Here is a 12115-nt window from a genome sequence, read left to right as displayed (position 1 = left end):
GAGCTTGGCTTCCTGTAAACAGACAAAGGTTTGCAGTGTTTTTTTCTGCTGAGGCTTTGACAATGTAGACATCACCTAAATGACAGAGTGAGCAGGTCCTTTTTGGACAAATGCATCATTAATGACTGACATTTGTCACGTATAAACCCACAAAAGATGTTAGACACAGAAAATAACTGCAACATGTAGAAGACCATGAAAATGGTGTTAATCTACGGTAAATTCACTGTTAATAGGCTGTATCCACTGGAGAACGTGTGCATCAATTTTACACTGCAGCGCAACATTTATGAAGCAATATGTCGTGGTGGAGGTTATGGTGTAAGACAACACATGAGGAAATTGGGTATTGTAATATACTCCCATGCTGTTGTGGAAGAAATGAACTGTGCAGCTCAAACGATGCGCCGTCAGAGCCAGTGAGCTCATCCTCTGTGAAATATGCTAAACCTCCTGATCTCACATTAATGGCAGGGTGAGCCACTGGCTGTTAGCACAGTGTGTAGGTTTAAGCCCAACTTGGGGCCTTTCTGTGTGGTCTGCATGCTCTCCGTGTGTGTGTGTGTGTGTGTGTGTGTGCGTGTGTGTGTGTGGAGTGGGGGGGGTTATTTCCATGTGATGTGTGTTTGCTCATCACACAGTACACATGAGCCTCATGTACCATATAGACTCTTCGGTGTCCATTAAAGGTGCTGTGGTAGTAGGGGAAGGTGCCAGTACACCTTCAGAGCACTGCCAGGGTACCCTTGAGCAAGGTTCCGAACCCACAAGTGCTCATATAGGGGTGAACTGGTGACTCATCCAGGGGCGGACCTGCCTTCACCCTTTGTGCACTTTCCCCGTCACCCCGAAAGGGATAAAGCGGTTAAGAAGATGGGACAAGAAGACAAGTGTCCATTAAAGCATCTGCTCAGGTTTCTTCTATTACTAATCACTTCTCTGTCAGCACTCAGACCCGGTGCGACTTAAATAACATGCATGACGCCCTTGCTGTGTCTGCATAAAAATGTGTAAGTGCCCTCCTCCAAAAGCCTTTATTTCATTAGCTTTTTGCTTTCATCAGAGAGGACATGCCTGCCAATTTCCCAGCCCATTACAAAATTGAATTGTGCATAATTTAATATGATTTTTTCCTAATTTATTGGATGTTCAGAGTGCGCACACGGAATCCAGATGAATGGAAAGGAGTTGGTAGCTCTGAAGGTTAGGGTGACAAGAAGATCTGCCAGAGCCAGACATATTTTACATTTCACTGTGTTGGATGTGCATCCAGGTGTGGAGAGAATAACACAGTAATGGCTCATTAGCTACTGACTGTAGAATGATATGCATCTTCCCTGCTCTACAGGTGCAAAGAAATCAACCAAATGTGTTCACCAGAGTGTCTAAGTGCAACTTCATAACTGACATAAGGTGTGATGACAGTGGTGTTGCATAACGATGACTGTAGTTAGTGCCTAAAAGGCTAGCAGTGCAGTGGGAACCCAATTACCGGTAATTAAGTGTGTAATCTCCTCTGAGCTTTAATTGATTTGACCGTGATTAGATTTTGTCACGTGACAGGATGTTGAAAATAAATGCTTCCTCACCTTTGCTCTTCCTGTCTGTCTTTATTTAGTCAAGACCACGATTCTGAACTACCAGAGTCCAACCACCGGCCTCTTCCCTGTCAAAACATGTTCTACCTGCAAGGAAGCCAAAGTCCGAGACTCCCTGTACTGTGCTGCCAGTGCCTGGGCCCTGGCCCTGGCCTACCGGTTCGTATAAAATACATAAATGAAGTATGCATGAAGTGTTTCTTTGTTACCATGGCACTTAAGCTATAATTGTGATGATTCTGACCCAGGCCAGGGTCAGCTCATCAAGTATGTGGCAGCGAGATGCAGAAATTATTATCTTTTGACTTCACCGGCCATTACTGGGACCAAACCTTTTAGAAAACTCCACCAACTGAAAGCTCAGGACAAGCTGGAGGCTCCTAATATACATATAATACTTGGACCTATAACATCTATACCTATAACACATGCTATAATCATTAAATATGCTTATATAAGTATAATACATATGTTTATAGAACACACAAATTTACAGTATTTAAAGAATCTGGCCACATTTATGAAAGGTTAACCTGCTAAATTAGGCTATTCTCCCTCAAGGGCTGGATTATTTCTCCAATGTAAAATCTGCTTTGGCACCATTTTTTTTAAAATTCTGTGACTAGGGTGGACCTCACTTTTGAGTTGTCGTGCTGTATTTATTTCTTTATAGCAAACACATCAAACACTGTGTTCTAGATGTATTGATCCAACTGGAAGCCCTTGAAAATTATGTGAACTTCAAAGGTCAGCAGGTTTAGTTATATGATACCTTAAAGTGTCAGTGTATTCAATATAATTGGGATTTTGTTTTGGCCCGTAGTTGAAAGGGTATCACTGTTTAGCGCTCTTCTATGTGACCATTAGTGTAATGCACAACTCTCCACTGCTTTCATCCTTTCTGGCTACAATTGCTGTTGTGCTTTTTTAAACAGATTGTGAATATTAATTCTAGGGCAACATTTTAAAGTTACACTGAGAACCATCTGAGCCCAAAAGTCATTTATCAGCTCTTGACACTGTCATTCCCCAGTGATTACTTTCCACATAAAAAGATAACTTCCCCCCAAAAATGAGCCTGTAATGGGACGGAGGGAGCAACCCGGAGAGAAGGAGAGCGGTTAGGAGCAGAGAAAGGGAGATTTGGCAGGAGTGGATGAGAGAGACATGATGAACCACAAAATTGAAATGAAGATGGAGTGAAAAAATGAGATGGAAAGGAGAGACAGCAGGGTAAAAATAGAGCACTGCAGTGACGTGACCAGCGGCACATCCCAGTCATCAGTCATGGCTGCCTCCTATTAGAATTGTCACTGGGATTTAATTAAGACAATTCTCATCTGAGAGGCTTGGCCAGTACCATTACTTACCTCACAGGCAGCTGCTGTTTCTGTCAGGAATTCAACTACCAGTCAGTTCAGTGAGCCTCTCTGAGCTGGCACAAACTTGTTTCCAGAATTTAGCCTGCTTCTGTGAGTAGATTTGGGATTATCTGGGTCATTCTTGTGATTGTGGTTCATCATTATGTTGAATTCAACAATGACCTGATCAGAGTTTGGAAGTCATCAGTCACGTTGCCCAGGTCGCTGCGGCCTAATTTTATTACCTGACTGGTGAGCATGATAAAAAATGCCAGGTGATCATTTTAGCTATCGTTCTTTAATGTCTGTACATCTGCTGTCACAGAACTGCTTGCAGCGTTCCCCACGATCACCTTAAGGGAGAGATCCCACCGTGGTGTCAGCGTCTGAAGGCGCGTCGTTCAACAGCTGGTCACGTACAATGAAACACTGGTACCTCCCCAGGCTCCGAGGCGCTGGCGTCCTTCCCTGTACCTTTGAAATGCTGCCGTCTCTGTCACACCTGAGTCAAACAAGAGGCTCATTATCCCCCCAGATAATGAAGCCATGCAGGAGCCTGATAACCATCAGCTCATTTCAGTCAGGGCGGACATGCATGGACAACCAGTCAACCAAGTCCGGAACAGCAGGCACACAAATAGATCTCAAGTTTCTTATCAACAAAAACTGTCAATAAATATAGTGTATCGAAACATCTTCATCAAATAGAGAGTGCAGGAAACGATTCATTCTCCGAACGTCTGTTGCAAATGTTAATGTCGACATTAATTAGACAATTAATCACTGGGATTTATCAATCACTGTTTAAGACATGGAGGACAGACAAGGGTCATGTATTGTTGCATGTATGGCAACAAGGACTTAAGGGATAATCCATTTATAAGGGACTGTGTGAGTAAAGGTGCCGAATGAAACTGCTCATCTATGACATTATAAATACGGCTCTTGTTATAAAAAGACTTGTTATTAACACATTGTTTAACCCATTGGCTTTTTCTAATAGAAAGCATGTAGCTTTTAATTAATTAAAATAAAAGAGCTGGGTATGTCACTGTGACCCTTGATCATTGCCAGATCATTGCCAGATCACCTCATGCATATTACACTGTGGAATACACGCTGCCCGTTAATGAGTTTCCACTGAAGTACTTTAAAACAGGACATGGGTTGATGAGAAGTGCCTGCTATATTTTCTGCGGGCGATGAGCTCTGACGTGAGGGTCACTTTTAAAAGACTACGTGATTAATGTGTCGCCTCCTTGCGAAATTCAAACAAAGACCATCTTTTCCCCGGAGATGTCATCACTGGTCGTAATTAATGTACAGTAGCCTTCGCAGTGTGCATCCGCCGAAGTTATTTCAGCCATGACTGATTGATATGTGGATGAAACCAGTTTATTCTACTGTAACGTCCTAAATCCATAACATTACAGTCGAATAAAGAGCTTTTAAGAGCCGATATTGTTCTGTCCGGTTCTATACGCTCATCAGTGCTGTTGTCTGGCTGCATCATCCTGTGGTGTTTTCACTGTTCGGCAGGCGCATTGATGATGATATGGGCCGGACTCATGAGCTGGAGCATTCTGCAGTCAAGTGCATGAGAGGAATCCTCTACTGCTACATGAGGCAGGCTGATAAGGTGAGTTTCAGCCGCCCTTCAATCAGCTTCTGTTTTCAGAGTGCGCACAGGCCCCCTGCAGCGCAGGACTGTTGTTCGGATCGAAAGTGAATTCTGAGCTTCCCTTCGTCGAAGGCAGAGAGCTGAAGCACTACGCGTGACTATTTTTTCTTTCCTGTCCAAAGAAATGAAGATGCGGAACTATTTATGTGGTCCTCAGGGCACAACAGCCTCTAATTGCCAAAGACTTATGTCTTTACTTCATTAAATCATAGCAATTGAGAAAATGGTGGACAGAGGCTACAGAGGATGATTACATAACAGCAAAACATACAAGATCCATAAAATCACACTTGAATCACCAATATCCTCCTCAGACATGTGTGCTCGTGCTATTCTGTTTCACATGCCTCTTTGACCTTGACAGCCTAATTTAGGGGAAAGATTTGCTGTGCGTTAATTGCAAAGCTGCATCTACACAGCTGATTACTCAGAGTAGCTTTCCTTATGGCCCTGTCTTCCACACTTACAGAGAACATGACAGTTTTATGGAGACATGACACAAGGGCAAATGCCGGCCAAATACCACTCAGCAAGTGTAGCAGCTGGGGCCCACTGTCTTTATAACTTATTGACCTTTTTTCTTTTGCCATTAATTGACTTTAAATAAATCCAGATGTGGTTGATATGCAAAGGAATGGAGCTGATAAAATCTGCAGTTGATTTAAGGTGTTGAATGACTAATTGTATCAGTCTGCTGTTGGTTGGAATTATATTTATCATAATAAATTGATATCTGTTAAGCTAAATTAAAGCTATCACAGGTCAGATTTGGTTTTCATGGTCTGCTTCACACATTTAGTGTCTGGAGGATGCTAACTTAGGGTGTATTGTGCTGTTTCCTGGTGATATAAGTTCAAATAACATTAACAGATTCTTCTATTATTGGTACAATTATTTTTGGTTAATTCAGTCCACTGACAGAAAAAACGGTATAGACCTGAAAAGGTCACCTCCGAGTTTCTGATTCAGTTGTTTCATTCTAAAAATGGGTGTTTTGACTATTCCAGAGGAAATAAACACCCGACACTGCAGAATCCTTTATCTTTTCTGTCATTGTTTGATACCCCAAAACACCCAAAACTTGAGCAGTCACTGAACTGTAATTAAGCAATACATCACGACAGGTCCTGCTATATGCTCATTATACCACGGCTAAGGGGCATCTTAAAAAGTGTTGAAGCAAGAACTTTGGCTAGTCGGAAATTTCCATTTTCTTGACATTAGTTTTGGCTTCCGTGGATTGTTTATCCACTGTAAACTGTCAGTGTTTCTGAGGAGGCACCGGGAGTAGCTGTGGTGGACAGGACCATCCCTAGGAGCGCCATTGAAGTGCTGATTAGACATCGTCTTAACATCCATCGAAACACTGTTATCCTTATTTCCCTTTTCTGTCTTGTAAAGACCATCAGTTAGCTTAGCAACGCTTATGCTAGGAGTTTGTTTTCAGAGTAATATCAGGCACAACGGCACAACTATGACATACATTCATAAATCACTGACTGTAATCTATAACCAGTAGTTGTATCTCAAAAAATGATTTAACATCACACAGGTAGTAAACTTAATGCTGAACTGGTGTTAGACTACAGCCATTGAATTCTCGTTTTGTTGGGTTAAACTGGGATCGGGACACTGCGGCAGTTCTACACAAGCCCTCGGGGTCTCTCACAATGTCTGAGGAATAGAGCTACTTGACACTGTCGCTTGGTTGGACCGACAATCAAAAAAATTGCGCTTCGAATATTTGAGAATAGAATGATTTTATATCTTTGATCTTTTTATGTTGAATATATACACTCATTTGGAATAATTCTACTTTAATAATGTTGATTGAAGTGAGAGGGGGAGATGCTCAAATCAAATTAACCAGATGAGTTACTGAAAACACAAGTATAATTCAAGTCAATCTTTATTTATATAGCGTCTTATACAATCAAAATTGTTTCAAGGTGCGTTCCAGAATCCCAGGGCCTGACCCCAGACAAGCAACAGTGGCAAGGAAAAACTCCCCTTTAACAGGCAGAAACCTTGAGCAGGACCAGGCTCATGTAGGGGGACCCTCCTGCTGATGGGGGGGGGTAGAGTGGAGAGGAGAGGAGAGGAGAGGAGAGGAGAGGAGAGGAGAGGAGAGGAGAGGAGAGAGGAAACCATGACCCAGTGGGGTGACAGAGGCCTGTCAGGTGATCATGTTTCTGGACCCCGGCAGCCTTGGCCTATAACAGCATAACTAAGATGTGACCTAATGATTCGACGACCCCCTAAGTATGATAATTTCTCTATCTAGGATAGTAACTGGAACTACAGAATTAACAACAATAAGCTGATTAAAAGTGACGAGGCAGCTGAAACAAAATTCAGTTGGCAAAAATGGTGTACTGGAATGCAAGTGGAACTTTTTGAGATCAAATATAAAAGGAAGTCAAATAAAAGTGGATGAAGTATTAACCGAGCAGCAATGGGGGTGATATGATTTAAAAGACATCAGAGTGCGTTTATACAGGACAGTCAGTTATGTCCAAGGCTGCTGCGGAACCTCTGGGGAGGAAATGAATTCTACCCTTGACCTTGCTCTCTCTTCATTGCCTTTATTGCTTGTCTCTGTGCAGGTGGAGCAGTTTAAACAGGACCCCAGCCCCACCAAGTGTCTGCACTCAGTGTTCAACGTGGACACTGGGGATGAGGTCCACCCCTACAGGGACTACCACCACCTGCAGGTCTGGCACTGTGCTGAGCAAACAAATCGGCTCTCAACAGACTGTACACAATCAATAACATAAAGTCCTGATTAAAGTCTTGGGACCAGTGAAAAACTGCAAGGATTAAACCTTTACACTGTTGGAGTCTGAAGGGTTTAAATAGAGTCTCAAAATACCAAAAGAAGAAATGGAAGCGAGGTAGAAAGAAATGAAGCACTTTATTATAAACAGTTGTTAAGAACTGAAAGGGGCTGTTCATCAGCTGATGAAACATTTAAGACCATATCAAAATTATGACCCCCCCAGACTCAAAACTAAAATAATCTCAAGCACTCACTAATGAGTAACTCCAACATTCTTGCTGATTATTTCAAAAATTCGCTGTCCATTTGTGTAAATTTTCATTCCCCAAATGTGCGTGGTGCCAAAAGTGTGACATCAGGAAGAAGTCCTTGGTCAGGCGGCCATTTTGAAAGGCAGCATTGTCCTGTTGGAAATGCCCAGTCCTGACCACACAGAGGAGGGCCCTCAGTCACGAGGGAGCCTCCCACAGCATCTCATCCAGCCACCTGTCGTTTGGCACCATTGCACCTCAGGTTTTATCGGTCCGTCCAAGAAAAGAGCCCCCTGCAGCGCGATGGTGCCCTTTTCCTGTTCAGCACATCACGAGCTGGATCTCCTTGTCATGTCAATAACATTGGAAGTCATCGGGACCATTAAATAAAATGTAATTTTTCTTTTTTGCCCTCATTTCAATGTCCACATTTGGTGCTCTCTTGCGGTCCAAATGGCACAGAGATGTGGCCTTTGAAGATGTTTTTTTCCCTTTTTAAGCTCTTCTGTCAATGCTGCCTGATGGTTATTGGGCTGCACTCAGCACCAGTAATGGTCTTAATTTGGGTCGTGGATCGTCCCCTATCTTGACGGACAGCCCATCGGGTCCTCTGGCTCAGTGCTGCTGCAGTTTTTGATTCTACCAGTTGACTTTTTTTGTTCCACCCGGGTTCTCTGAAGAAAATGCCTGTTTGGCTGCGTCTGACCTCAGCAGCGATGGCACGCTGCGCGACGCCTTGCTTATCTCAACAATCCAACCACTTCAAACACAGGAAGCTTCTTTGCCTTTGCCATCAGGAGGTGGGACAGACAGAAAATGACACGGAATTCAAATATTTGGCCAGATTTTGGCTTTTGTTTCTTGTCTCGCTTCCATCTCTTGTTTTTGCAAACTCGACTTGGAACTTTCTTTAGATCCAAGAGTGCAAAATGCAAATCTATAATTTTTCTGCTGGTCTAAAGATTTTGATCAGGAGTGTCTCCGCAATGTATTCACAAAGCTGTATATTGCTTGAAGCGTTAGCAGTGTTACATTTAAAACTAATTGGTTTCAGTAAATAGTAAATGTAGGCCAACATTAAAAGCCTGAGACTTTCTGAGTTCAGATCCATACGTTCACACACTTTTAAACAAAGTAGAAAAGGGTTCAAAGCTGTTCCTTGTAAAGCTCCACTGCACTGATTCCATTACTGATCGCTTATACTGGTCTAGGGAATCCTGACCATTGGCTGCCTGTGGGGAAAATAAATCTTAGTGAAGATAAATGGCCAAAGTAAAAGCATTGATCTCTCCTCCTGGCACTTATTTATTGCAATGGTAATTTATAGGATAATGCTCATATATGTAAACCCGTGTTCATTTCTGCATGTGTGAATGGAGAGATGGATGTCTCTTTGACACACCAACAGTTTATCCCCTTGTCAGTGGTATCGACAGTTGCCTGTTTGTGTAATTCTTAAAAAGACGTTGGATCATTTGTTCAGAAAGGTTTCCAATACCTCAATCAGGCTTGATAGGAAATCAACCAAAACTGCTTCTTGCATCAGAAAGTCTCAGCTAATCCAATATGTTCTGATGTCAGACAGTAAATTAGAGCATTTTATCCCTCTGATATTACAAGCTAATACATCATAGTAAATTATCATAACAAGTGTCACTCGTATTAAAGGTTTAATAGCTAATAAGTGTCGCTGTAAGGGGAAATTAAAGAGGGCAGTATTGTAAACTGTAGAAATGCCTCGCAGGGCACAGAGGTCTTAAATTTAACAGGGTTGTGTCTCACTTTCTGTCGTTGCTGCAGATTGATGCTGTTTCGCTGTTCCTGCTGTACCTGGTGGAGATGATCTGCTCTGGTCTGCAGATCATTACAACACCGACGAGGTAAACCAGACGCTGCAGCGGCTCTCAGTGGGATCAATTTAAGGGATTCGGGCGCTGCTTCGCTTGATAATCCACCCACAGCCGGTATCCACCGTCCTCATGAACAGTTTTTTCCTCATCTTCAGCTCACTCTGTCATTTAACCCCACAGAAATATTCACTGAGGTTATCACCGACCTCATCAGTGGGTTGTTAAGAAAAGCACATAAAGAGGCACTTCACTATTTCTTAATGATAATTACCTGCAGATGCTGGATGCCATAATGTTCTATTCAACAGGAAGTTGGTTTAACACTCATGTAGCATAATCATTTAGTGGTTGTGATGGAGCCACTCGTTAAGCATATATGTGAGCTGTTTGTGTGTGTGTGTGTGTGTGTGTGTGTGTGTGTGTGTGTGTGTGTGTGTGTGTGTGTGTGTGTGTGTGTGTGTGTGTGTGTTTAAATGAATCTTGACTGAACCTAAGTGACATGCCTGAGGAATTCTACATTGTGTCTGCTATGAAGCTACAACTTTCTCAGAAAGGCCAAGTCAAACTTTTCTACTGTGTGTGTGTGTGTGTGTGTGTGTGTGTGTGTGCGGAGACTTGATTTAAAATGTAGGGCGACACCCTAAACAGCTCTTTGAGCACCGATGCTGCACCTGACCTTGTAACAATCCCACAGTGAAAGTTTAGGCCGTGTTTGGGTCAATTAATTTCAATCCCTTTGGAGTCTGACAGGTTTCTTTTTTGGATGTCTGATTTTGTTTAAGCAGTTTCCTGAGTAATGAGAGTCACCACAAAAGGTCATATGCAGAGATTCGTTTGTTCATGCGTTAAATATAGTGCCGCCAAAACAAGTCTTATTTCAGATAGTAACAATAAAACACAGCAAATATCTTCCGAAGTTAGCATGCTATAATCATGCAGCCAACTTGCGTTAATGTCGATGACATCACAACAACATTAGATTATTGTCTGTGTTGATTGTCAAAAACACCAAAGTCAATTTCCTGATATGAGCACATACTTGACATAGTAAATCTGATTCTGATTGTGTTCCACCAGAGGCAGCTGTATGTAGTTGGTCCTTTTATCAAATGTGACTTGGAAAATTGTTATTATCTGTTAGTTAACCTGGATTATCTTTTTCAAAGAACCTAATGAAAACCCTGTGCTGATGTGATGCTACCACCTGACGCCCCAATATGAGGCCCAAAATGAGACTAGAGGGTTTCTAAACCAGTTATTTATTCTATAAATCCTCCACAGATGCATTAGGCTGGCACAAATGCACGATCAGGGGACCCTCTGTCACTTTTTAAAGCTGAGCTCACATTTATATTTGTTTGTGGAGCCCCTTGTCTTTAGACCAGGGAAACATAAAGATGATTTTGCCATTGAAGCTTAAACATCCTGCTGGGAACTGAACAGCAACTCCTCATTCAGCAGCACATCGATCCCCACTGTTACTGCTTCGGCCGGCCTTTACTGGCTTTGTTCTTTGTGCCTTTTAAAACAACCGGGCCGCTTGGCTACGCTTGCCCCCCTCCTCTGTGGCATGTGCGCCCCAGAGGAGCTTCAAACTTCATTAATTCTGTTAGTTTTTGCTCATTCAAGCTTTAATCACTGACAAACAAGGGTGTGTAATTCTTCCCCTGGTTTAAAAACTAAAGGTTTCACCAAAATACTTTTATGTGCACAGTCCTGTTTGATTTGCACCTTCTTTTTTTTTTTTAATTTGCCAGTTTAAATGCTTCTCATTGGGCTGCTTACATAATTCAAGATGAAGCAGCAACAGGGAGCCCGTAAGAGTGTGTGTAATGTGTGTATTTACCTGAAAATATTTAAAAGTTGCTCTATTTAGATTACATTAAGATGGCTGTCTGCATTACTATTTAGGAAGCATGGTGGCATTTACCGTACTGAGCCAGGAGCTGCTTTGCGTTATTTGTTTCTTGATTTTTCATTCTAGAGGTGATATCGGAAGGTTACAGCGACTCCTCGGGGAAGCGGCTTTATCGACCCCCCACTCTGGCGCCATTTTCAGTTTCAGGCTGCATGAAATGGAGTGTCTCATTAGTGCGTCATTAACGCACGCTGTATTTTGCCGCTGTGGTTTTGTCAGACACGTTTTGTCACGTTCCAGGAAAGTAAAGGGAATTTTTCTCCTCGAAGAAAAACTGAGGTGAAGAGTCCAACACAGACAAAACATCATTAGACATCATAGAGTCACGTTTCTCTTTGTTTTTGGGAATTATTTGTCATAACTCTCCCCAAATGCTTTATTCAAGTATGCCCAGTCCCCTCAGGGATAAAGGTGGATTTTGCCTTTCTGAATCCACACTGATGTGGCCTTGCTCTGTTGTTTTGGCTGTCACTCGGGGTCATATCCTGGCCCCACTAGAGTCTATGTTGTGCTCTCGAGGGTGTTCTGACTGGGTGCCCCCTTGTTGGTGGAGTCCCAAAGTGTCCCCACTGGTAGATCATTGGCCAACTGCAGACTGGTGGATTCCTGAAGTCTTTGAAGTCACTTTGGAATCCTCTGGAGCTTTTTGTAAAGTAACACTTGTTGAAGTTAGATGC

At 42.5% G+C, this 12115-nt stretch overlaps 1 protein-coding gene across 1 annotated transcript in view; it reads left to right on the top strand.

The window, feature by feature from the left end:
- Positions 1 to 12115, top strand: part of LOC101078319 (phosphorylase b kinase regulatory subunit beta) — a 69364-nt gene that overhangs the window by 7788 nt on the left and 49461 nt on the right. Inside the window, 5 exon segments of the mRNA XM_029846060.1 lie at positions 1619 to 1757; positions 4499 to 4598; positions 7247 to 7354; positions 9471 to 9531; positions 9534 to 9550. Coding sequence (XP_029701920.1) covers positions 1619 to 1757; positions 4499 to 4598; positions 7247 to 7354; positions 9471 to 9531; positions 9534 to 9550 — 425 coding nt within the window.

Source organism: Takifugu rubripes, chromosome 13, assembly GCF_901000725.2.
Source record: "Takifugu rubripes chromosome 13, fTakRub1.2, whole genome shotgun sequence".
NCBI lineage: Eukaryota > Metazoa > Chordata > Actinopteri > Tetraodontiformes > Tetraodontidae > Takifugu > Takifugu rubripes.
Note: the sequence above shows the minus strand (reverse complement) of the source record. Positions and strands in the feature narration are given on the sequence as shown.